The 24,302-nt window shown below is 41.7% G+C and overlaps 2 protein-coding genes across 11 annotated transcripts in view; both read left to right on the top strand.

Moving 5' to 3' along the window:
- Positions 1-24,302, top strand: part of LOC140732645 (uncharacterized) — a 64,998-nt gene that overhangs the window by 13,121 nt on the left and 27,575 nt on the right. The window contains exons 2-4 of the mRNA XM_073055340.1: positions 3,460-3,594; positions 19,281-19,414; positions 22,225-23,258. Of these exons, the coding sequence (XP_072911441.1) occupies positions 3,460-3,594; positions 19,281-19,414; positions 22,225-23,258 (1,303 nt within the window). The remainder of the gene's footprint in view (positions 1-3,459; positions 3,595-19,280; positions 19,415-22,224; positions 23,259-24,302) is intronic.
- LOC140733035 (uncharacterized) lies at positions 3,459-22,245 on the top strand. Of its 10 annotated transcripts, none has more exons than XM_073055824.1 (3): positions 3,459-3,594; positions 5,950-9,490; positions 19,281-22,245. In XM_073055824.1, the coding sequence occupies exon 2, from the start codon at positions 6,434-6,436 to the stop codon at positions 7,532-7,534; it is 1,101 nt and encodes a 366-aa protein (XP_072911925.1). In that variant the 5' UTR covers positions 3,459-3,594; positions 5,950-6,433; the 3' UTR covers positions 7,535-9,490; positions 19,281-22,245. The 10 variants fall into 10 exon arrangements, with proteins under 10 accessions (XP_072911925.1, XP_072911920.1, XP_072911918.1 ...); XM_073055819.1 differs by having other exon boundaries at positions 3,472-3,664; XM_073055817.1 differs by having other exon boundaries at positions 3,472-5,837.

Genomic DNA, 24,302 nt, shown 5'->3' with positions numbered 1-24,302 from the left:
AACTCGGAGTCCTGCCATGTGCAGAAGTTCGCTGACGACACGGCCATAGTGGGGTATGTCAGGAATGGACAGGAGGAGGAGTATAGGAAACTGATACAGGACTTTGTGATATGGTGCAACTCAAACTACCTGCGTCTCAATATCACCAAGACCAAGGAGATGGTGGTGGACTTTAGGAGATCTAGGCCTCATATGGAGCCAGTGATCATTAATGGAGAATGTGTGGAGCAGGTTAAGACCTACAAGTATCTGGGAGTACAGTTACACGAGAAGCTAGACTGGACTGCCAACACAGATGCCTTGTGCAGGAAGGCACAGAGTCGACTGTACTTCCTTAGAAGGTTGGCGTCATTCAATGTCTGTAGTGAGATGCTGAAGATGTTCTATAGGTCAGTTGTGGAGAGCGCCCTCTTCTTTGTGGTGGCGTGTTGGGGAGGCAGCATTAAGAAGAGGGACGCCTCACGTCTTAATAAGCTGGTAAGGAAGGCGGGCTCTGTCGTGGGCAAAGTACTGGAGAGTATAACATCGGTAGCTGAGCGAAGGGCGCTGAGTAGGCTACGGTCAATTATGGAAAACCCTGAACATCCTCTACATAGCACCATCCAGAGACAGAGAAGCAGTTTCAGCGACAGGTTGCTATCGATGCAATGCTCCTCAGACAGGATGAAGAGGTCAATACTCCCCAATGCCATTAGGCTTTACAATTCAACCGCCAGGAGCAAGAGATGTTAAAGTGCCGGGGTTGATTGTATTTAATGTATTTAAGTAAACTACTTAAGAACTTTTTAAAAGCTATTATTAATGCTTTTTGAGAGAGTGATTTAGATGCATATCATATTTTTACTGAGTTAAGTATTGTATGTAATTAGTTTTGCTACAACAAGTGTATGGGACATTGGAAAAAATGTTGAATTTCCCCATGGGGATGAATAAAGTATCTATCTATCTATCTATCTATCTAAGCCTAATTTCTAATGGTCAAGACTTTAAAAGTTTGTTTCTGATTTATCAAATCCATCTGATGTTGTATGTATTCAAGAAACCTGTTTGTTGCCACATTTAAGTTTTTCTTTGCAGGATTATATTGTAATTAGGTGTGATAGAATAAAGGGTGGTGTTGCTGGTTTTATAAGGAATGGGGTAGGATATAGAGTTGTGGATGTGAATGACATATATGAGGCACTGGTAGTAGAAATATTTGATTCAATGGGTAGGGGTATTGAAGTGGTAAATTGTTACAACTCTTGTGGTAAGCTTTCAGTCGATTTGTTGGAAAGCATATGTAGTTCAACCTCACTAAGGTGTGAGGATTTTAATGCACATATTTCACTGTATTGTTCACAGAATGACTAGAAGATTTTTTGGGTATTTTTGATCTTGTGTGTGTTAATGATGGGAGGGACATGCATTAATACTAGTTATGAAACTGCTATGGATTTAACTTTAGTTTAGAACATTCTGGCTGGAGTGAATGAGGGATGTCATGGGAGATGAAACACTGAGTGATCATTTTCCTGTATTTATAACCTTGGGTTTAGATTTGTATAGGGGACAGGAGGCTACTTTTAGGAGGTGGAATCGTGATAAAGCAAATTGGGAGAAGTGTAAGATTTTATGTGATGAACATCTTTTAGGGCTGAATGTTGAGGACAGTGTGGATTTTTGCAATGTCACGTTATTCACCAAACTGTGGTGGAAGTGATCCCTATTAAAAAGGACCTCTAATAGGAGAAAGGCTGTACCATGGTGGACTGATGAGTGTGCAGAGGCAATTAGAGAGATAAATAAGGCATTTAGGAAAGTTAATAAGGTCACTTGGAGAGTGATACTAGTTAAGAATAAAAGGGCACAGGCTGTGGTGAGAAAAGTGTTGAAAGTTGTGAATAAGGTTTACTGGAGGTCATATTGTGATAGTATTGGAAGGGATATTAAACTTGGAGCTGTTTGGGGAAATTATTAAGAAAATGGGCAGTGGGGATGGATTGATAGAGCTAATAACATTCAAGTATTAAAGATAATGATTGTTACTGAAATTGAGAAGGTTGAGTTTCTAGCTTGGTCATTTGCTGCAATTCATAATCAAGATCATGTAAGTGAAGAGGCTAAACAATGTAGGGATAAAGCTCTAAGTGAATACCCTGATGTGTTGGAATCTGGCAGTAGCAATGCTAGTGATGTGGAGTTTTTTTTGTGTGAATTTAAGAAAAGATTTAATGATACAGGCCAGTCAGCTCCAGGAAAGGATGATACAAGTACATGCTATTGTATGTTTAAACCTGTAACAAAATTTTTGAATCGTATTTGGAGTTTGGGCCATCTTCCCTCCCCATGGAAAATGGCAATAGTAGTGCCTATTCTAAAAGCTGGGAAACCCCTGCTGGATCATTCTAGAGATTCATTACTCTCTGAATAAAGAAATTCCTTCTCCTCCTCCTTCTAAAGGGATGTCCCTTTATTCTGGAGCTGTGCCCCACTGAAGGAAACATACTCTCCACATCAAATTTTTCTGAGCTCTTCACCATTCAATAGATTTTAAGGAGACTTCCCGTCATTCTTCTGAATTCCAGTGAGTACAGGCACAGAGCCACCAAACATTTTTCATATGATAAACCTCTCAATCCTCGAACCATTCTCTTAAATACCCTTAGTGATTCCACACTTGGAATATTGCACAGAGTTCTAGACTCCCAGCTACAGAAAGGATGTTATTAAGTTGGAAAGGATGCAGAAAAGTTTCATACCTGGACTGGAAAGCTTGAGTTATAAAGGAAAGCTGGATATGCTGCGACTGTGTTAAAGGAGTGGGTTCTGACCAAAGGGAAAAAACGGCTGAAGTCGCTTTGTACATTTGTTTGTCAAAAATCAAGCTTTCAAGAATTAGTGAAAACTGCCAATATTTACAAAAAGATAACTACCCTGACAGAATAAATCACTCCATACTATTTGTCCAGAGTGAACTCATCGCAGCCTGATCTCTGACAGCGAAGAACCCTGTCAATTATGCACAAACTTAAATTAAGACTACATATGATTTAGACTAAGATGCACACCACAATGTAGTTACAATCATATTACAAAATAAACAAAAGTATCTATGTTACATACAGCACACAAACAATATACTGTATACATATTTGCACATCTGATCACTAAAGAGAAAGAATATACCCCCGTGTACGGCGGGGCAGTACCATAAAGCCAAAACCTTATAAGAATGACAGCAGAACTACTGCAATGTTGATGTGTGTGCACAAAGTGCGTTTACCAAGTGTTCTCCGTCTCTGTCACTGATCGTTTTCCTGAGAACGTAGGACGCTCAGGGTGATCATATATAATATTATTAAGTGTGTAAATATGGCAGTGGTCAGTTTATTTTTCTCTCAGGGTAGGGGATGCCTGTTGATATTTCAGACCGGGACCTGAGTTTCTCCAGCATTTTGTGTTTTTTGCTCCCAACAGCGCAGCGATTCACAGTTCACCATCAATGACCGAACGATCAACTGCGCAGGCGTAAACGGTGCCCAAAAAAAAAGCTCTCGGAGATGCGCATGCGCAGGGCTCAAGGGACAAACGGCTCTGGTGAATCGGCCGCAGGTAGGAGGAGGGCTGTAGGTTGGGGATCCATCAGTATTGGTGTCGGTACCGCGGCGAAGGGAAAACTCCTGTGAGTTCCGGTAATATGGTGGCCTCGCAAGTTCGGGACAATCTCGGTCCTTTCCCTCTCTGTCCGCCCCACCTCCCTATTCGGACTCCACTTTGATTTTTGCTTATATGCAATGGCGACGGCGCCATTTCTACTACGCATGCGCACTACTGGAAGTGTCACGGATTGATGGGTATCCTATTCGTGCGGATTTCTGGGTAAAGAGGCAGTCATGGCTGACATTTTACCACTTTCTGCACCAGTCCGTGGGGTGTGTTTGGAAGCGCAGGTGGAGGGAATATGAGTGGATGGGTCTCCCAAACACTGCCGACCTCCAGCTACTGAATTCCAAGGATTAGTGACTTGGAACAAAAATATCGTTCCGATTTAATCTCCAGTGAGGAATCTAATCTTCCAGTCGCTGAAAATGCCAGTTAGTGCTGTACGGAGAAATAGAACAAAATCCTTCCATCAGCTTTAGAACAGAGGAGTGTACTGCACAGGATCAGGCCATTCTGCCCACATTATCCTGCAGAACCAGCTAGAAAGCAAATCAAAGTCACCTAAATCCCTCCTACATACACCATGTCCATATCCCTCCATCTTCCTTGTATCCACGTGTGCATCGAAAACTTCTCTTAAAAGCCTCTAATGTATTTGTCTCTACCACCGTACTAGGTAGTGCATTCCAGGATTCATGACTCTGAGTAAAAACTTACCCCTCCCACCCCCCTCCTTAACCTATTCACTCTCACGGTCAATGCATGCCCTCTGGTATTTGTTATTTCAACCCTGGGAAACACATAGCCACTGACCGGTCTATCTATGCCACTCATAATCTTATAAACATGTATCAAATCTCCCCTCAGCCTCCAATGCTTCAGAGAAACCAACCCAAGTTTACCCAGCCTCTTGTGATAGCACACGCTTTCTGAAGAAGGCAGTCCCCTGTTGAACTACTTCTCCACCCTCTCCAAAGCCTCAACATCCTTCCTAAAGTTGACTGACCAGAACTGTAACCCAGATATGGCCAAACCAAAGTTTTATAAATTTGCAACACAACATCCTGACTTTAGAACTCAATCCCTCAACTAATAAAAGCAAGCATTCCATAAGCCTTCTTAACCACCTTGTCAACCTGTGAAGACACTTTCAAGAAGCTATGAACTTGAATCCCAAGATCTCTCTGCCCAGCAACACTATTAAGGGTCTTGTCCTTAACAGTATACCTTATCCTTATATTTGCCTATCGAGGTGAAACGCCTCACATTTATCGGGGTCAAACTCCATCTGCCATCTCTCAGCCCATATCTGTGACTGATCTATATTGTGCTGTGTTCTTTGCCAGTCTTCTACACTATCCACAACTCCATTAATCTTTGTGTCATCTGCAAATTTACTAACCCACTCATCTATATTTTCATCCAGGTCATTCATATACATTACGAACAGCAGAGATCCCAGCACTGATCCCTGTGGAACACCACTAATTACAGACCTCCAGCTCGAATAGGTCACTTCAACCTATTCCCTCTGTCTTCTATGTGCAAACCTGTTTTGAATCTAAACAGCCATTTTGCGGAGATCCCATGCATTTTAATCTTAAGGATTAGCCTCCCATGAGGGACTTTGTCAGGCCTTACTGAAATCCATGTAGACAACATCCACTGCCCTGCTACCCTCATTAATCTCTCTCATCACCTTGTGAAAAAACTCAATCAAGCTGGTAAGCCATGGCTTGCCCTGCACAAAGCCATTCTGACTCTCCCTAATTAGGCCATGGGTTTCCAAATGCTTATATATGATATCCTTCAGAAATTTCTACAGCTATTTCCCTACGACTGACGTGAGACTCACTGGTCTATAGTTCCCAGGATTTTCCCTTTTTCCCTTCTTAAGCACAGCTACAACATTATCCACTCTCCAGTCTCCAGGACTCGTCTGTTGCTAGAGAGTACACAAAAAAACTGGTCATAGGTAACCTGGGGTAAGTGCCATCAAGGCTTAATCCACCTTAATACCCCTTAGGAGGCCCAAAACTTCCTTTTCGTTCACCTCTAAAACTCTGAACACAGGTTGAAGATGGGCAGAAATGGCCCATTCTGATACAGACAAAAAACAATGAGAGAATTTGATGGTCAGTCCAGATGACCGATCTCTGCCCAGTTGGAAGAGGAGGAAGTGTTACTTCAACGTGAGTTGAATTTCGCTGTTACAGTGTGATGTCAGAGCTCACCATAGGGACTAAAATTATCACATCAAAAATGCTGTCCTTCACACATTGATGTATTTTATAAATCTTACAGGGTTAGAAATGGCGAAGAATTTGTGAACGGAAATCTTAAACTCGAGCACCTCAGGTTTGCTGTTTCTGTGCAGATTTTAAAGAGTGACCAGATATTTCCTCTGTAACACCAATATATTTATTGTTGATGCTTGGAGATGAAGAACTATCACATTCCAGCTGGGAATGTGCTTTGTGACTGAGGTGAAGATTTCTGTTGTGACTCAGTGAAATCCACTAGACCTGACGTGCTGAGAACACTAGGTCTTCAACTGCATTGATTGTACAAGGGAGTCACTACGTCGATCATCTGACTTAATGAATTGCCAGAGAATTGACAGTAGGGCGATATCATTCAAGTTCTGTCATGTGGAAGGAATTCACTCAGTTATCTGACCAACTGGCTTGCTGTTAACCTTGGGGAGCTGCTGTTCACCTGAGAATGTGGGAAGGAATCTATTCAGTCGTATGACCTAATGACGCACTAATCAGTTCACACTGGGGAGATGCCGTTTACTTGCTCAGACTGTGGGAAGGGATTTCCACGGTCATGTCAACTGAAGCTACATCAACAAGTTCACACTAGTAAGAAACGATTCACCTGCTCAAACTGTGGGAAAGAATTCAATTCATCATCTCAGCTGAAGGTACATGAGCGAGTTCATACTGGGGAGAGGCCATTCACCTGCTCAGACTGTGGGAAGCAATTCACTCGCCCATCTTACCTGCAGAAACATCAGTCAGTTCACACTCTGGAGAAACCATTCACCTGTTCAGACTGTGGGAAGGGATTCACTCAGTCATCTGACCTTCTGAGACATCAGTCAGTTCACACTGGGGAGTGGTTGTTCACCTGCTCAAGTTGTGGGAAAGGATTCAGTTCGTTATCTGCCCTTCACAGACACCAGTCAGTTCACACTGGGAAGGGGTTGTTCACCTGCTCAGATTGTGGGAAAGGATTCAATCGGTTATCTGAACTTAAAATTCATCAGCGAGTTCACACCGGGGAGAGGCCATTCACCTGCTCAGACTGTGGGAAGCGATTCACTTGGTCATCTCACCTGTACAGACATCAGCGACTTCACTCTGGAGAGAGGCCATTCACCTGCTCTGTGTGTGGGAAAGGGTTTGCTCGGTCATCCCATCTAAAGAGACACGAGTCAACTCACAGTGTGAAGAAACCATTCACCTGCTCAGACTGTGGAAAGGGATTTTCTCAGTCATCAGACCTACTGACACACCAGTCAGTTCACACGGGAGAGTGGTTGTTCACCTGCTCAGATTGTGGGAAAGGATGCATCTCGTCATCTCAACTGAAAGCACATCAGCGAGTTCACACTGGGGAGAAGCCCTTCACCTGCTCAGACTGTGGGAAAGGATTCACTCAGTTATCCAACCTACAGATACACCAGCGAGCTCACACTGGGGAGAAACCATTTACTTGCTCAGACTGTGGAAAGCGATTCACTCAGTCATCCAGCCTGCAGACACACTTGCGAGTTCACACTGGTGAGAGGCCGTTCTCCTGCTCTGAATGTGGGAAGCGATTCAGTCGGTTATCTGAACTTACGACACACTACCAAGTTCACAGTGAGGACAAAGTTTAAATATGCCTCATTCTGGATATTTAACCATCAAAGTTGCTGAATTCAGAGGCAAAATCTAAAGACACAGACATATTCAAAAGAGATTGTTGGTGTTGAACAGTAATTATTTCTACTGCTTATCACACCCTGGCCACTGGACACGAGAGGATTTTCTTCCTCTGCTGTTCACCTTTAATGGGATTGCAAATTAATATTCTGGATCTGTGATTAATAAATCAGTTGTATTTTAAACTTTACCTTGGGTACATGCTGAATTTACAACTCACCCCATGTACAGTAGGGAGTCAACTCAGTTCAGCTAGACCCTTCCAGTGTTTCTGTTCCATGATAATCCTTTTAAATCCATCCTGCTGTTCTCCTCTCACTCTCCCTTTGGCGATGGGTTCCAGACAGTTTCCACTGTGGGTGAAGAAGTTTCCCTTGAATTTCACGCATGACTTACTACAGACTGAGGAAGAAGACAGTTATGTTTCTCTCTCAGATCTCTTGCCTGAGGAAGAATATCCTTGTTGGCCAGAAGGGACTACAGTCTACAAATTATTGGATTTGAATGAATCAAGTACAGTGGAAGTAGACAAAAAGAACAACAGTCTACAAATCAGTGGATTCAGATGAATCAGGACAGAAGTAGCAGACAATCCAAATGTCTTTGTTTCCCTCCCAATTTGTGAACTCTGATCTGATACTTGCTCGGGGATAATCTAATCAGAGCAATTGAATCTGGACATAAAGAGGTTCAAGTGATGACCTGCTGAACCTGAGATCATTCTCAGACAAATAGCTATTTATTATGTAAAGTTCCAGTCCTGCCAAAGAAGCAATCTGTAATCACGTGTCTGAGTTAGCTCGTTTAACTGGTTTGGACCAGTCAGAGTTGAAAGGCACAAATACACAAAGATGGGGGGCAGAAACCATGGAAACAACATTGGTTGTAGCCCTGGACTAGGGCCAGTAAGAAGGTGATCAAAGTCGGTCAGGTGACCTTGAGCGAATGGGATGGAAATCCATTAGTTCAACTGATGAAGGAAGCTAAGAGTCTGGAGCTCCAAATGCATAATGGTGATAACTCTCCAGTGTGACGTGTCCATAGTTCTGTGTATTGGTAGTCCATAGTTTTGTTCTACTGGGAATCCACAGTTTCGTTTATGTGAGCGTCACTTTATGACATATGATGTTGGTATAAAAAGTCATGCGGACGGATTGCTGGAGTCTTTCATTTCGAAGGAAAGAGTGAGAGAATTAAGACTGCGGAATGCTAGCTATCAGGGGACTGCTCGCTACCAAAAAGGGTAAAGTCTGATACTTACCCATGCCCAAAGGATTGGGTTAATCAGAGGCACACTATGCATTTTGGAGTCGTGATTCATACGTGGAATTTTTGGAAAATTTTGTGGCAACCTCTTTTGTTAACCCTTACTTGGTTCTGGATATGTTTTGAGGTAACCACTCGTGCTAAGAGATAGTCCGTGACTGTCACTTTGTGATATCTCTATGTGGAATTTGGAACGTCTCTGGATTAGATCTTCGGTGATTGTTACTTTTTTTACCCAGCGTGGACCCTTTTGAAGACTTCGTGATCGCCTCTTCATTGCATTCTGAATTCACACGTTTCTCCTCTCACCTACCTTGTGGATTACTGGAACTTGCTAAATTGCCATTCTCAGACTGTGCTTGAGTAAGATTTGTTAAGAACTGTACATAATCTTGACCGTATGGGAGCTGTAGACACATAACACTTCTGTTTAAGACAGTAGTTTGTTTAATTTTCTATATTTTTGAGTAGATGTGAATAAATATAGTTTTTTAACATTAAAACCGGACTCAATTTGTGATCTATTGCTGCTGTTATGTAACACCAGCAACCAGAGTCCAACCATCACGGATGAGGAGGACCCCACAGACACGTGGAGATCGGGACCACAAAGAACACCTGTCCAGTGTAGACTCCTTTACTGGGTAATAACCTTTTCTCTTCATTGACTGTTCATGGAGGGTCAGGGAATTCCAGTGGATATGCACACAGCTTGTTTGAGAACCCATGTGTTCTTTAGTTGAGACAATAAAGGTTACTTGTTGGTAAATACAGATTCTGTCTGCCTCTCTGATCATGTAATAATGGTCATTATTACAAGATCCTTATAACAAAATTGGCATCCCTGTTGGTGGTTCAAGGATAAATCTTTCTTTTCGTTCAAGTCTGGCCGTGGAGATAGGATAGTCAGCAGTTACTAACCCGGAGGAAGAACTCAGGAAAATCTGCAAGTTAGAAGGACTTGGATTGTTTTGATTGTAAGGGATTCCTCTAGAAATTTGTGTTGAGGAACTGGCCACAATACGAGGGGATGGTTAGTCACCCTGGCTGCGAAGGGAAAACTACTAGGGATATACTTTGGAAAATTGCCCAAGAGAAGCTGTCGGGCAGGAAGTTTAAACAATTACTAAAACCAGACACGGCTGTTTAATTGAGGATTTGATACAATGACCACAGAATGCTAAGGCAGAATGGCACTGATTAGAAATGGAAAAGCAGAAGACAAGTGAGATAGGTTACAACAAGAAATATTGGAAAATTGGCATAAAGCAGAAGCTGACTGAGATAGGTTGAAAGGAGAACACAAAAGGAGGTAGAAAGCTTGAGAGAAAGGGTTACTGATTTACAGGGTTAAAGGAGTATGGGCTTGATGCATATGAACCAGTTTCAGTTGAAATGTGAGAAATTGCTTAAAGAAAAATGTAAACAAGAGGAAGCCCCTGAACTAGCGAAGAGTGAAGTGGAAGGATTAAGGAAACAGTGCTGTGATTTAAAGATGGCAATGAATGTGATTCAGGAATCAGCACAGGAAAGGAAGAATAACACTGGCAATCGTGCAAAGTGTTTAAAGCAGATACAAAAGCTGCAGGACCAACTTGCTGTACAGCGAGGAATAATATATGCTTTTGCATCTGAAAAAGGGGAGGAAGGTGAATGTGGAGATAATGATTGGTATGATATCACAGATGAAGCTATTAGATAACGGTTTTGATAATTACGAATGTTTTAATTTTGCCGAGGAACTCCCACCAACACCCTACCAATGGGAGCACTTTACATTGGTGAGATTGGGAGTCAGAAGGAACAACAGATTATGGATTTCACCAAAGACTAGAAGAAAGATAAACAATTCAAACAATTAATTGAAGGAGCAGGGTCTAAAATATACAAAGACAACAAGGGAGTGTTTGTTAAAGTTGAAGTAGTCCTATATCATCTATGGGGTCCAGGGGTGCAAAAGCACTCTGGAAAAGATAAAGGAAGTTTGCTGGTAGCCTAACATGAAGGATGACGTAGAGCATCATGTCAAGATATGCTTGATCTGTGCACCATATAATCCTGACAGAAATGTAAAGAAAGGAGCCCTACAACACACCAGCCCAGTGGAAGGGTCTTGGACTAATTTCCAGATAGATTATGTTGGTCCCTTATTGTCCACCCCAGGAGGGTACAAATATATTCTGGTAATAAAAGAGACCTTTATGAAGTGGGTGGATGTTTTTCCAGTTAAGACAAGCACAGCAAAGGCTTTGTAAAAATCTTATTGGAAGGATATTCACTCGATGGGGATCAAGGCATCATTTCACAGCCCAGATAATGTAAGATATCACGGAAGTTTAAGGGATCAAGCAGAGGTTTCGTAAACCCTGTAGACCACAATCTAGTGGAATTGTGGAAAGAATGAATTGAACACTAAAAAACATGATTGCAAAAATGGTGCAGAAACATTGCAGGTAGTTTTGCCTTATGCCCTGATGATTATTAGGAATAGAGAGGCATCTTCAACAGGTACACCCCTTATAAGCTCATGACTAGAAGGGATATGAAAGGATTGGAGGATTTGTTATGATTAGATGTCAGAATGTGAAATTGATGGGATTGTGTCGGAAAAGTGGCTACAACGATTGGTAGAGACAGTGAAAGGCCAATTATGTGGCAGCCCACCAAATAGAAAAATGAAGAATCAACGAAGTGAAGCCTACTGTGACTCAAAAGTCAGTCTCATAGAATTAAGCCCAGGACAAAGAGTGATGATTCAAAGACACCAACCCACCTCATTTTTAAATCCAAGGTTTGCAGGGCTCTATGAAGTTATAGACAAAGCAAGTCCTTCAGTGTACAAAGTACTGACTCTTCCATATAAAAGTGCGTGGTACCATGTCAACCAACTGAAATTGCTGGGGGAGAAACAGGAATGTTATCACCATTGACACATAACAATTGATGTAGCCCTGATTTGGGAGTCTTGAGGATGGAACAACTTTTCCAAGAAGATGGGGACAGATCCTAGCAAGGGGTGACTTTCCATTCCCTCATCCTGGGAACTGGGGGATTTTTGTCCAAAAAAAAAGGAAAAGTAAAATGTGCTAGTACTTGTCTCTGTGATCCTGAAATTAAGTTAGGTGAAGAAAAAATGGTGCCTTGAGTCCAAAGACAATTTGGAGTCCAGGTTGGACGGTCTAGAAAAACAAATTGAAAATATAGACTTAAAATAACTTAAGATTTAAATTTGAAATAAGAAGAGAAATTACCATTGTGTGTTACAGGTTTAATTCAACGTGGAGAGAATAATGTATCTTGTTGCAATGGAATTAACCCTGACTGGGGCCATGGTCAGTCTTGCTCCAGAGCTATTACACAAACATATCAATGGTGAGGTCATTGCTTGGAGAACACTCAGTGAACAAAAACAAATCTACTCAATGGAATCGGGTAATGTGGATTAACAAAGGAGAAAAGGAGGAATCAAATTTGTATTGTACTGGGGTAGATGGCTTGACAAAACCTTAGGTATTCCAGAGGTACAAAGCTACAATTCCTATTCAATAAAATTCTAGAGGTGGCATTATTCAATATCCTAGAGGGGATAATCATAAGTCAGTCTTTAGGTCCAATTATTGAGCAGTCTTCAGGTAATGATGGCCATGGTAAGATTACAGTTCTGTGGGATCACATTCAAATGATTATTGAGTGGAGTAGCAATCTATACAAGAGGTATGTCGACTGGGCTGGCCCTTCAAGTCTTTATGAAAGGTTGCTTCTATCATTATAAACCGACCACAGGAGAATATAATACACTGGGAGAGTAGAATGGAGAAGGTCCTAAAGGAGATGTGGAAGTGTTTCTGTCAGGGCCCAGGCCCTTTCCAGGTTTTTAAAACTTAGAAAAATGTCTACCCCACAGCCTCAAGTGATGGAAACTGCACAAGAGCCTAAAGGTAGTGATAACCTGTGTAATACAAGCAGGAATGCATCAGTGTTAGAAGATATGTGGAATTTGTCACTTTGGTACCAAGGTACCAGCTTGTACAGGTAATTTTTAATCTCACTGAAATAATGGTGCTTACCTACAATGATGCAAGTATTTACTCACCTTTTTGGAAGATAACTAAGCAGCAGTGAATTTAAGTCCGTCAAAAGTAGAAGAGGTAGCAAGAGTTATCACCCTAGATATAGCAGAATTGGAAAACCAGATACAGTCTCTTCTGAAAATATGAGATATTACTGGAGCAGATTATAAAGAATAGGTACAAACTAATCAGATTGGTCGAGATGCATTCCAGGTAACTCTGGATGTGGTTAAATTTCTGAAGCCCCTTCAAGATGCAACAAATCTGATTATTGACCACATAGATCTAATGTCTAAGAAATGCATAAAACTGGGATCTAGTACTAGTTGGTTGCTACCATGATTGGCACCAATTTGTTACAACTTGATAGATAGATAGATAGATAGATACTTTATTCATCCCCATGGGGAAATTCATCTTTTATTCCAATGTCCCATACACTTGTTGTAGCAAAACTAATTACATACAATACTTAACTCAGTAAAAAATATGATATGCATCTAAATCACTATCTCAAAAAGCATTAATAATAGCTTTGATGCACATGAAGTACCAGATTGGGTAGCGGATGAGCAGCTAGAAGAATGGGTCTACATGGATATCCTTAAGTAACCCACCAACACATGCTATTGTTATGAATGTTACTGGGAAAGGGATAGATTTATCAAGAGACCACTGGTGCTGTCCGGAAGAAATGACAGAGGTATGCTGGGGTAGCCCACATATTTTGCACCACTTCCAGCACTAACATAGCATGTTCACAACTTCTAACCATAACTGATACATCTTTGGAAGTGGGAAGAAAGTTCAAAATGCCTTTATTAAAGTTTAGAGTAAAATTTATTAGAATACATACATGTCACCACATTCAATCTTGAGATTCTTTTTTCTTGCAGGGATACTTAGGAAATCTATAGAACAGTCACTGTAAACAGAATCAATGAACAACAAACTGCAATTATAAATAAATAGCAATAAATAACGAGCATGAAATAACAAGATAAAGAGTCCTTAAGGTGAGACCATTGGTTGTGGGAACACCTGAAATCGAATATGCATAGTTATCCCCTTTTGTTCATGAGCCTAAGGGCAGGTTGAAGGGCAGCAACTGTTCTTGAACCTGATTGTATGAGTCCTGGGACACTTGTACCTCCTAGCTGATGGCAGCAGCGAGAAGGCTGCATGGCCTGGGTGGTTTTTTGATGATGAACACTGCTTTGCTATGGCAACATTTCATGTAGATGTGCTCAATGGTTGGGAGGATTTTGCCCATGATATACCTTCTGAAAATCTGCTGCCTTTTGTAGGACTTTATGCTCAAAGGCATTGGTGTTCCCATACCAGGCTGTAATGTACCGTCTCCCTGAAACTTCTTCCCCTCACTTTAAATGCATGTCCTCTCAGATTGTCAGACTTTAATTTGTCTATTAGTTCTGTATTTCTCCATAATTATATTAAAACTAATAGATTTATGGTCACTGAACCCAATGTGATCCCCCACTGTCCCATCTGTTACTTGCCTAATTTCATTTCCCAATACGAGATCCACTCTAGACCGCTCATCTGCAAACTGTTTCTGAAAACTTTCCTGGGAACATTTATCCAATTGTTCCCCATTCAAATACAATGGTAGTCCCATTCAATATGTGGAACACTGACATCACCTACTATTGCAACCCTATTGTTCCATCAGTTCTCTGTGATTCCCTACATGTTTGTTTCTCTAATTCCTGCTGATTACTGGGAGTTTATAACACAATCCCATCAAAATGATCACCTCACATACTTTATATTTCTAACTTCCACCTATAGTCTCACCAGACAATCCTTCAGAAATATACTACTAAATACTGATTCACCCTGATCCAAAAGCCAATTGCCTCTCTTCTCTCATCTCTACCTCTGTTTTATCTGTACCGTGAAACAATGAGTTTCTTCCCCCAAGATACCAGACTCCTCAATACCCAGAGTCTGGACTGATGCCAACTTACTGCCTTCTACTGTGCCTGTTGTCTTGTTTTTTTATTTATTGTAATGCTTGCACTGTTTTGTGCACTTTATGCAGTCCTGGGTAGGTCTGTAGTCTTGTGTACTTTTTTTTTCTGTGTTGTTTTTACGTAGTTCAGTGTAGTTTTTGTATTGTTTCTTTTAGCACCATGGTCCTGAAAAATGTTGTCTTGTTTTTACTGTTTACTGTACCAGCAGTTATGTTTGAAATGACAATAAAAAGTGACTTGACTTGACTGTCCCTGCCTCACCATATTTCTATCATGGCTTCAATAATGCAATTGCTACGAGACACTCCCAACCATACCAGCTTCCGAGAATTAAATACTCTAACTTTCCAGTGTATAGGTAGCTGGCGCAGCTTCTTTAAGGGGTTAGGATATTCCCGTTAATTGATAATCATATTTTGGGCGCTAAGAATTGTGTACTTAAGGAACACCTGAACATAAGTTAGTGTCTGTATCGGCTTGTTGGGCTCTTTTGGGAAATCCTGTGGATTTTGTAGTGTGGAGGAATGGAAGTTGGTTGTGCTGACTGTGATTGGTGTGGGGATGTTGGGAAATAGTGTAGGTTCAGGCGGGGGGATCTGGAAAAGGAACCACAAATGGAGGGTTTGGGTAAGTGCAGGTTGGCGGAAGGAGGTTGGAATAAAGTTGAATCTAGATCTGGAAAACGGGAAAATAAATATAATGTTGGAATGATTTCAAGTGATGAAGAAGAGGGGCAGGATATGCGGGGGGGCGGAGAGAAGAAAAGAATACTTCAAAGTATTGTTTAAGCTCGATACGGAACTACCTTCTATCAATCCCATTAAGTAATCTACAGAGTTAAAATCAGCCATCGGGAATATAGATTGTGTTCGTACTTTAAGAGGGGGTTATGTGTTAATCATTTGTAGGGTAAGAAACAGTGTGTGAAGGCATTACCTTTGAAGACTTTACCTGGAGAAAGGTTAGTATCTCTGTTGCCCAATGAAAACATAGGTATTGGGGATGTCATAACAGGTGTTCTGGTGGAGATTTTGATACAAGAGGTTAAATCTCATTTATTGGGAGGCAAGGTTCAGGGTGTAAAGAGATTACAAGTTGTCAGAAATGCGGAAAGGATGGATGGTTTATCTCTATTGCTGTATTTTTGAGGTGAAGTTCCCTGATAAAGTTTGGGGTATGTTACTTGTAATTTATGAGCTTATATTCCACCTCCACTTAGATATTACAAACATCAGAGGTCTGTGCATGTTGCAGCAGTATGTTGTGCAAAACTAAGATGTAGCAAGTGTGGTGGGGAACATAAGTATGAAGACTGTGAAGGCATAAAGTTGAATTGTAATTGTGGAAGAGAACATGGTGCAGCTTATAGAGGATGTGAAGTGCTTAAGGAGGCAGCTGAAGTTCAGTAGGTGAAAGTACAGTTAGGTGTGTCTTGTGCAGAGGCCTTGCAAAGAGTTAAACCAAACGTTGATAAAGTAATGCTGGTGGAACACAGCAGGCCAGGCAGCATCTATAAGGAGAAGCACTGTTGAGGTTTCGGGCCAAGACCCTTCTAAAGTGTTAACAGTCAGAGAACAGAATGTGAAATTGGAGGCTATATGACTGCATCATAGTTCTCTTCTCTTACTAAAGATACTTTTCTAGTCGATAAAATGAAGTTTGTAATGCTGAAAACAGATGTGGTGAATTGTACTGCTCAAAGGTCATCGTACTGAGAAAATTAAAATCATGGTGAAAGCTGCTGAAAAGTATCTGGGTGTGACAGGTGTTATGTGGGAAGCTGTAAATGAAGCTCTAATGGGTGGGGTATCTGTATTTCAGTCTCCTTCTAAAGATACATAATGGACATAAGAATATTGCAAAGGAATGCGAGAAGCCTAATTTCTAATGGTCAAGACTTTAAAAGTTTGTTTCTGATTTATCAAATCCATCTGATGTTGTATGTATTCAAGAAACCTGTTTGTTGCCACATTTAAGTTTTTCTTTGCAGGATTATATTGTAATTAGGTGTGATAGAATAAAGGGTGGTGTTGCAAGTTTTATAAGGAACGGGGTAGGATATAGAGTTGTGGATGTGAATGACATATATGAGGCACTGGTAGTAGAAATATTTGATTCAATGGGTAGGGGTATTGAAGTGGTAAATTGTTACAACTCTTGTGGTAAGCTTTCAATCGATTTGTTGGAAAGCATATGTAGTTCAACCTCACTAAGGTGTGAGGATTTTAATGCACATTGTTGACTGTATTGTTCACAGAATGACTAGAATATTTTTTGGGTAATTTTGATCTTGTGTGTGTTAATGATGGGAGGGACATGCATTAATACTAGTTATGAAACTGCTATGGATTTAACTTTAGAACATTCTGGCTGGAGTGAATGAGGGATGTCATGGGAGATGAAACACTGAGTGATCATTTTCCTGTATTTATAACCTTGGGTTTAGATTTGTATAGGGGACAGGAGGCTACTTTTAGGAGGTGGAATCGTGATAAAGCAAATTGGGAGAAGTGTAAGATTTTATGTGATGAACATCTTTTAGGGCTGAATGTTGAGGACAGTGTGGATTTTTGCAATGTCACGTTATTCACCAAACTGTGGTGGAAGTGATCCCTATTAAAAAGGACCTCTAATAGGAGAAAGGCTGTACCATGGTGGACTGATAAGTGTGCAGAGGCAATCAGAGAGATAAATAAGGCATTTAGGAAAGTTAATAAGGTCACTTTGAGAGTGATACTAGTTAAGAATAAAAGGGCACAGGCTGTGGTGAGAAAAGTGGGGAAAGTTGTGAATAAGGTTTACTGGAGGTCATATTGTGATAGTATTGGAAGGGATATTAAACTTGGAGCTGTTTGGGGAAATTATTAAGAAAATGGGCAGTGGGGATGGATTGATAGAGCTAATAACATTCAAGTATTAAAGATAATGATTGTTACTGAAATTGAGAAGGTTGAGTTTCTAGCTTGGTCATTTGCTGCAATTCATAATCAAGATCATGTAAGTGAAGAGGCTAAACAATGTAGGGATAAAGCTCTAAGTGAATACCCTGATGTGTTGGAATCTGGCAGTAGCATTGCTAGTGATGTGGAGTTTTTTTTGTGTGAATTTAAGAAAAGATTTAATGATACGGGCCAGTCAGCTCCAGGAAAGGATGATACAAGTACATGCTATTGTATGTTTAAACCTGTAACAAAATTTTTGAATCGTATTTGGAGTTTGGGCCATCTTCCCTCCCCATGGAAAATGGCAGTAGTAGTGCCTATTCTAAAAGCTGGGAAACCCCTGCTGGATCATTCTAGAGATTCATTACTCTCTGAATAAAGAAATTCCTTCTCCTCCTCCTTCTAAAGGGATGTCCCTTTATTCTGGAGCTGTGCCTCACTGAAGGAAACATACTCTCCACATCAAATTTTTCTGGGCTTTTCACCATTCAATAGATTTCAAGGAGACTTCCCGTCATTCTTCTGAATTCCAGTGAGTACAGGTGCAAAGCCACCAAACATTTTTCATATGATAAACCTTTCAATCCTAGAGCCATTCTCGTAAATACCCTTAGTGATTCCACACTTGGAATATTGCACAAAGTTCTAGACTCCCAGCTACCGAAAGGATGTTATTAAGTTGGAAAGGATGCAGAAAAGTTTCATACCTGGACTGGAAAGCTTGAGTTATAAAGGAAAGCTGGATATGCTGCGACTGTGTTAAAGGAGTGGGTTCTGACCAAAGGGAAAAAACGGCTGAAGTCGCTTTGTACATTTGTTTGTCAAAAATCAAGCTTTCAAGAATTAGCGAAAACTGCCAATATTTACAAAAAGATAACTACCCTGACAGAATAAATCACTCCATACTATTTGTCCAGTGTGAACTCATCGCAGCCTGATCTCTGAGAGCGAAGAACCCTGTCAATTATGCACAAACTTAAATTAAGACTACATATGATTTAGACTAAGATGCACACCACGATGTAGTAACAATCATATTACAAAATAAACAAAAGTATCTATGTTACATACAGCACACAAACAATATACTGTATACATATTTGCACATCTGATCACTAAAGAGAAAGAATATACCCCCGTGTACGGCGGGGCAGTACCATAAAGCCAAAACCTTAAAAGAATGACAGCAGAACTACTGCAATGTTGATGTGTGTGCACAAAGTGCGTTTACCAAGTGTTCTCCGTCTCTGTCACTGATCGTTTTCCTGAGAACGTAGGACGCTCAGGGTGATCATATATAATATTATTAAGTGTGTAAATATGGCAGTGGTCAGTTTATTTTTCTCTCAGGGTAGGGGATGCCTGTTGATATTTCAGACCGGGACCTGAGTTTCTCCAGCATTTTGTGTTTGTTGCTCCCAACAGCGCAGCGATTCACAGTTCACCATCAATGACCGAGCGATCAACTGCGCAGGCGTAAACGGTGCAGAAAAAAGAGCTCCCGGATTTGCGCATGCGCAGGGCTCAAGGGACAAACGGCTCTGGCGAATCGGCCGCAGGTAGGAGGAGGGCTGCTGGTTGGGGATCCATCAGTATTGGTGTCGATACCGCGGCGAAGGGAAAACTCCTGTGAGTTCCGGTAATATGGTGGCCTCGCAAGTTCGGGACAATCTCGGTTCTTTCCCTCTCTGTCCGCCCCACCTCCCTATTCGGACTCCACTTTGATTTTTGCTTATATGCAATGGCGACGGCGCCATTTCTACTACGCATGCGCACTACTGGAAGCGTCACGGATTGATGGGTATCCTATTCGTGGGGATTTCTGGGTAAAGAGGCAGTCATGGCTGACATTTTACCACTTTCTGCACCAGTCCGTGGGGTGTGTTTGGAAGCGCAGGTGGAGGGAATATGAGTGGATGGGTCTCCCAAACACTGCCGACCTCCAGCTACTGAATTCCAAGGATTAGTGACTTGGAACAAAAATATCGTTCCGATTTAATCTCCAGTGAGGAATCTAATCTTCCAGTCGCTGAAAATGCCAGTTAGTGCTGTACGGAGAAATAGAACAAAATCCTTCCATCAGCTTTAGAACAGAGGAGTGTACTGCACAGGATCAGGCCATTCTGCCCACATTATCGTGCAGAACCAGCTAGAAAGCAAATCAAAGTCACCTAAATCCCTCCTACATACACCATGTCCATATCCCTCCATCTTCCTTGTATCTACGTGTGCATCGAAAACTTCTCTTAAAAGCCTCTAATGTATTTGTCTCTACCACCGTACTAGGTAGTGCATTCCAGGATTCATGACTCTGAGTAAAAACTTACCCCTCCCACCCCCCTCCTTAACCTATTCACTCTCACGGTCAATGCATGCCCTCTGGTATTTGTTATTTCAACCCTGGGAAACACATAGCCACTGACCGGTCTATCTATGCCACTCATAATCTTATAAACATGTATCAAATCTCCCCTCAGCCTCCAATGCTTCAGAGAAACCAACCCAAGTTTATCCAGCCTCTTGTGATAGCACATGCTTTCTGAAGAAGGCAGTGTCCTGTCGAACTACTTCTCCACCCTCTCCAAAGCCTCAACATCCTTCCTAAAGTTGACTGGCCAGAACTGTACCCCAGATATGGCCAAACCAAAGTTTTATAAATTTGCAACACAAGGTCCTGACTTTAGAACTCAATCCCTCAACTAATAAAAGCGAGCATTCCATAAGCCTTCTTAACCACCTTGTCAACCTGTGAAGACACTTTCAAGAAACTATGAACTTGAATCCCAAGATCTCTCTGCCCAGCAACACTATTAAGGGTCTTGTCCTTAACAGTATACCTTATCCTTATATTTGCCTATCGAGGTGAAACGCCTCACATTTATCGGGGTCAAACTCCATCTGCCATCTCTCAGCCCATATCTGTGACTGATCTATATTGTGCTGTGTTCTTTGCCAGTCTTCTACACTATCCACAACTCCATTAATCTTTGTGTCATCTGCAAATTTACTAACCCACTCATCTATATTTTCATCCAGGTCATTCATATACATTACGAACAGCAGAGATCCCAGCACTGATCCCTGTGGAACACCACTAATTACAGACCTCCAGCTCGAATAGGTCACTTCAACCTATTCCCTCTGTCTTCTATGTGCAAACCTGTTTTGAATCTAAACAGCCATTTTGCGGAGATCCCATGCATTTTAATCTTAAGGATTAGCCTCCCATGAGGGACTTTGTCAGGCCTTACTGAAATCCATGTAGACAACATCCACTGCCCTGCTACCCTCATTAATCTCTCTCATCACCTTGTGAAAAAACTCAATCAAGCTGGTAAGCCATGGCTTGCCCTGCACAAAGCCATTCTGACTCTCCCTAATTAGGCCATGGGTTTCCAAATGCTTATGTATCTTAACCTTAAGAATTTTCTACAGCATTTTTCCCTACAACTGACGTGAGACTCACTGGTCTATAGTTCCCAGGATTTTCCCTTTTTCCCTTCTTAAGCACAGCTACAACATTATCCACTCTCCAGTCTCCAGGACTCGTCTGTTGCTAGAGAGTACACAAAAAAACTGGTCATAGGTAACCTGGGGTAAGTGCCATCAAGGCTTAATCCACCTTAATACCCCTTAGGAGGCCCAAAACTTCCTTTTCGTTCACCTCTAAAACTCTGAACACAGGTTGAAGATGGGCAGAAATGGCCCATTCTGATACAGACAAAAAACAATGAGAGAATTTGATGGTCAGTCCAGATGGCTGATCTCTGCCCAGTTTGAAGAGGAGGAAGTGTTACTTCAATGTGGGTTGAATTTCGCTGTTACAGTGTGATGTCAGAGCTCACCATAGAGACTAAAATTATCACATCAAAAATGCTGTCCTTCACACATTGATGTATTTTATAAATCTTACAGGGTTAGAAATGGCGAAGAATTTGTGAACGGGAATCTTAAACTCGAGCACCTCCGGTTTGCTGTTTCTGTGCAGATTTTAAAGAGTGACCAGATATTTCCTCTGTAACACCAATATATTTATTGTTGATCCTTAGAGATGAAGAACTATCACATTCCAGCTGGGAATGTGCTTTGTGACTGAGATGAAGTTTTCTGTTGTGACTCAGTGAAATCCACTAGAACTGACGTGCTGAGAACACTAGGTCTTCAACTGCATTGATTGTACAAGGGAGTCACTACGTCAATCATCTGACTTAATGAATTGACAGTAGGGCGATATCATTCAAGTTCTGTCATGTGGAAGGAATTCACTCAGTTATCTGACCAACTGGCTTGCTGTTAACCTTGGGGAGCTGCTGTTCACCTGAGAATGTGGGAAGGAATCTATTCAGTCGTATGACCTAATGACGCACTAATCAGTTCACACTGGGGAGATGCCGTTTACTTGCTCAGACTGTGGGAAGGGATTTCCACGGTCATGTCAACTGAAGCTACATCAACAAGTTCACACTAGTAAGAAACGATTCACCTGCTCAAACTGTGGGAAAGAATTCAATTCATCATCTCAGCTGAAGGTACATGAGCGAGTTCATACTGGGGAGAGGCCATTTACCTGTTCAGACTGTGGGAAGCAATTCACTCGTCCATCTTACCTGAAGAAACATCGGTCAGTTCACACTCTGGAGAAACCATTCACCTGTTCAGACTGTGGGAAGGGATTCACTCAGTCATCTGACCTTTTGAAACATCAGTCAGTTCACACTGGGGAGTGGTTGTTCACCTGCTCAAGTTGTGGGAAAGGATTCAGTTCGTTATCTGCCCTTCACAGACACCAGTCCGTTCACACTGGGAAGGGGTTGTTCACCTGCTCAGATTGTGGGAAAGGATTCAATCGGTTATCTGAACTTAAAATACATCAGCGAGTTCACACTGGGGAGAGGCCATTCACCTGCTCAGACTGTGGGAAGCGATTCACTTGGTCATCTCACCTGTACAGACATCAGCGACTTCACTCTGGAGAGAGGCCATTCATCTGCTCCGTGTGTGGGAAAGGGTTTGCTCGGTCATCCCACCTAAAGAGACACGAGTCTACTCACAGTGTGAAGAAACCATTCACCTGCTCAGACTGTGGAAAGGGATTTTCTCAGTCATCAGACCTACTGACACACCAGTCAGTTCACACGGGAGAGTGGTTGTTCACCTGCTCAGATTGTGGGAAAGGATGCATCTCGTCATCTCAACTGAAAGCACATCAGCGAGTTCACACTGGGGAGAAGCCATTCACCTGCTCAGACTGTGGTAAGCAATTCACTCAGTCATCCAGCCTGCAGACACACTTGCGAGTTCACACTGGTGAGAGGCCATTCTCCTGCTCTGAATGTGGGAAGCGATTCATTCGGTTATCTGAACTTATGACACACTACCAAGTTCACAGTGAGGACAAAGTTTAAATATGCCTCATTCTGGATATTTAACCATCAAAGTTGCTGAATTCAGAGGCAAAATCTAAAGTCTCAGACATATTCAAAAGAGATTGTTGGTGTTGAACTGTAATTATTGCTACTGCTTATCACACCCAGTCCACCCTGGCCACTGGACATGAGAGGATTTTCTTCTGCTGCTGTTCACCTTTAATGGGACTGCAAATTAATATTCTGGATCTGTGATTAATAAATCAGTTGTATTTTAAACTTTACCTTGGGTACATGCTGAATTTACAACTCACCCCATGTACAGTAGGGAGTCAACTCAGTTCAGCTAGACCCTTCCAGTGTTTCTGTTTCATGATAATCCTTTTAAATCCATCCTGCTGTTCTCCTCTCACTCTCCCTTTGGCGATGGGTTCCAGACAGTTTCCACTGTGGGTGAAGAAGTTTCCCTTGAATTTCCCGCATGACTTACTACAGACTGAGGAAGAAGACAGTTATGTTTCTCTCTCAGATCTCTTGCCTGAGGAAGAATATCCTTGTTGGCCAGAAGGGACTACAGTCTACAAATTATTGGATTTGAATGAATCAAGTACAGTGGAAGTAGACAAAAAGAACAACAGTCTACAAATCAGTGGATTCAGATGAATCAGGACAGAAGTAGCAGACAATCCAAATGTCTTTGTTTCCCTCCCATTTTGTGAACTCTGATCTGATACTTGCTCGGGGATAATCTAATCAGAGCAATTGAATGTGGACATAAGGAGGTTCAAGTGATGACCTGCTGAACCTGAGATCATTCTCAGACAAGTAGCTATTTATTATGTAAAGTTCCAGTCCTGCCAAAGAAGCAATCTGTAATCACGTGTCTGAGTTAGCTCGTTTAACTGGTTTGGACCAGTCAGAGTTGAAAGGCACAAATACACAAAGATGGGGGGCAGAAACCATGGAAACAACATTGGTTGTAGCCCTGGACTAGGGCCAGTAAGAAGGTGATCAAAGTCGGTCAGGTGACCTTGAGCGAATGGGATGGAAATCCATTAGTTCAACTGATGAAGGAAGCTAA

The sequence above is a fragment of the Hemitrygon akajei genome, chromosome 9 (assembly GCF_048418815.1).
Source record: "Hemitrygon akajei chromosome 9, sHemAka1.3, whole genome shotgun sequence".
NCBI lineage: Eukaryota > Metazoa > Chordata > Chondrichthyes > Myliobatiformes > Dasyatidae > Hemitrygon > Hemitrygon akajei.
The sequence above is the reverse complement of the archived record's forward strand: the minus strand, read 5'-3'. Positions and strand labels throughout refer to the sequence as shown.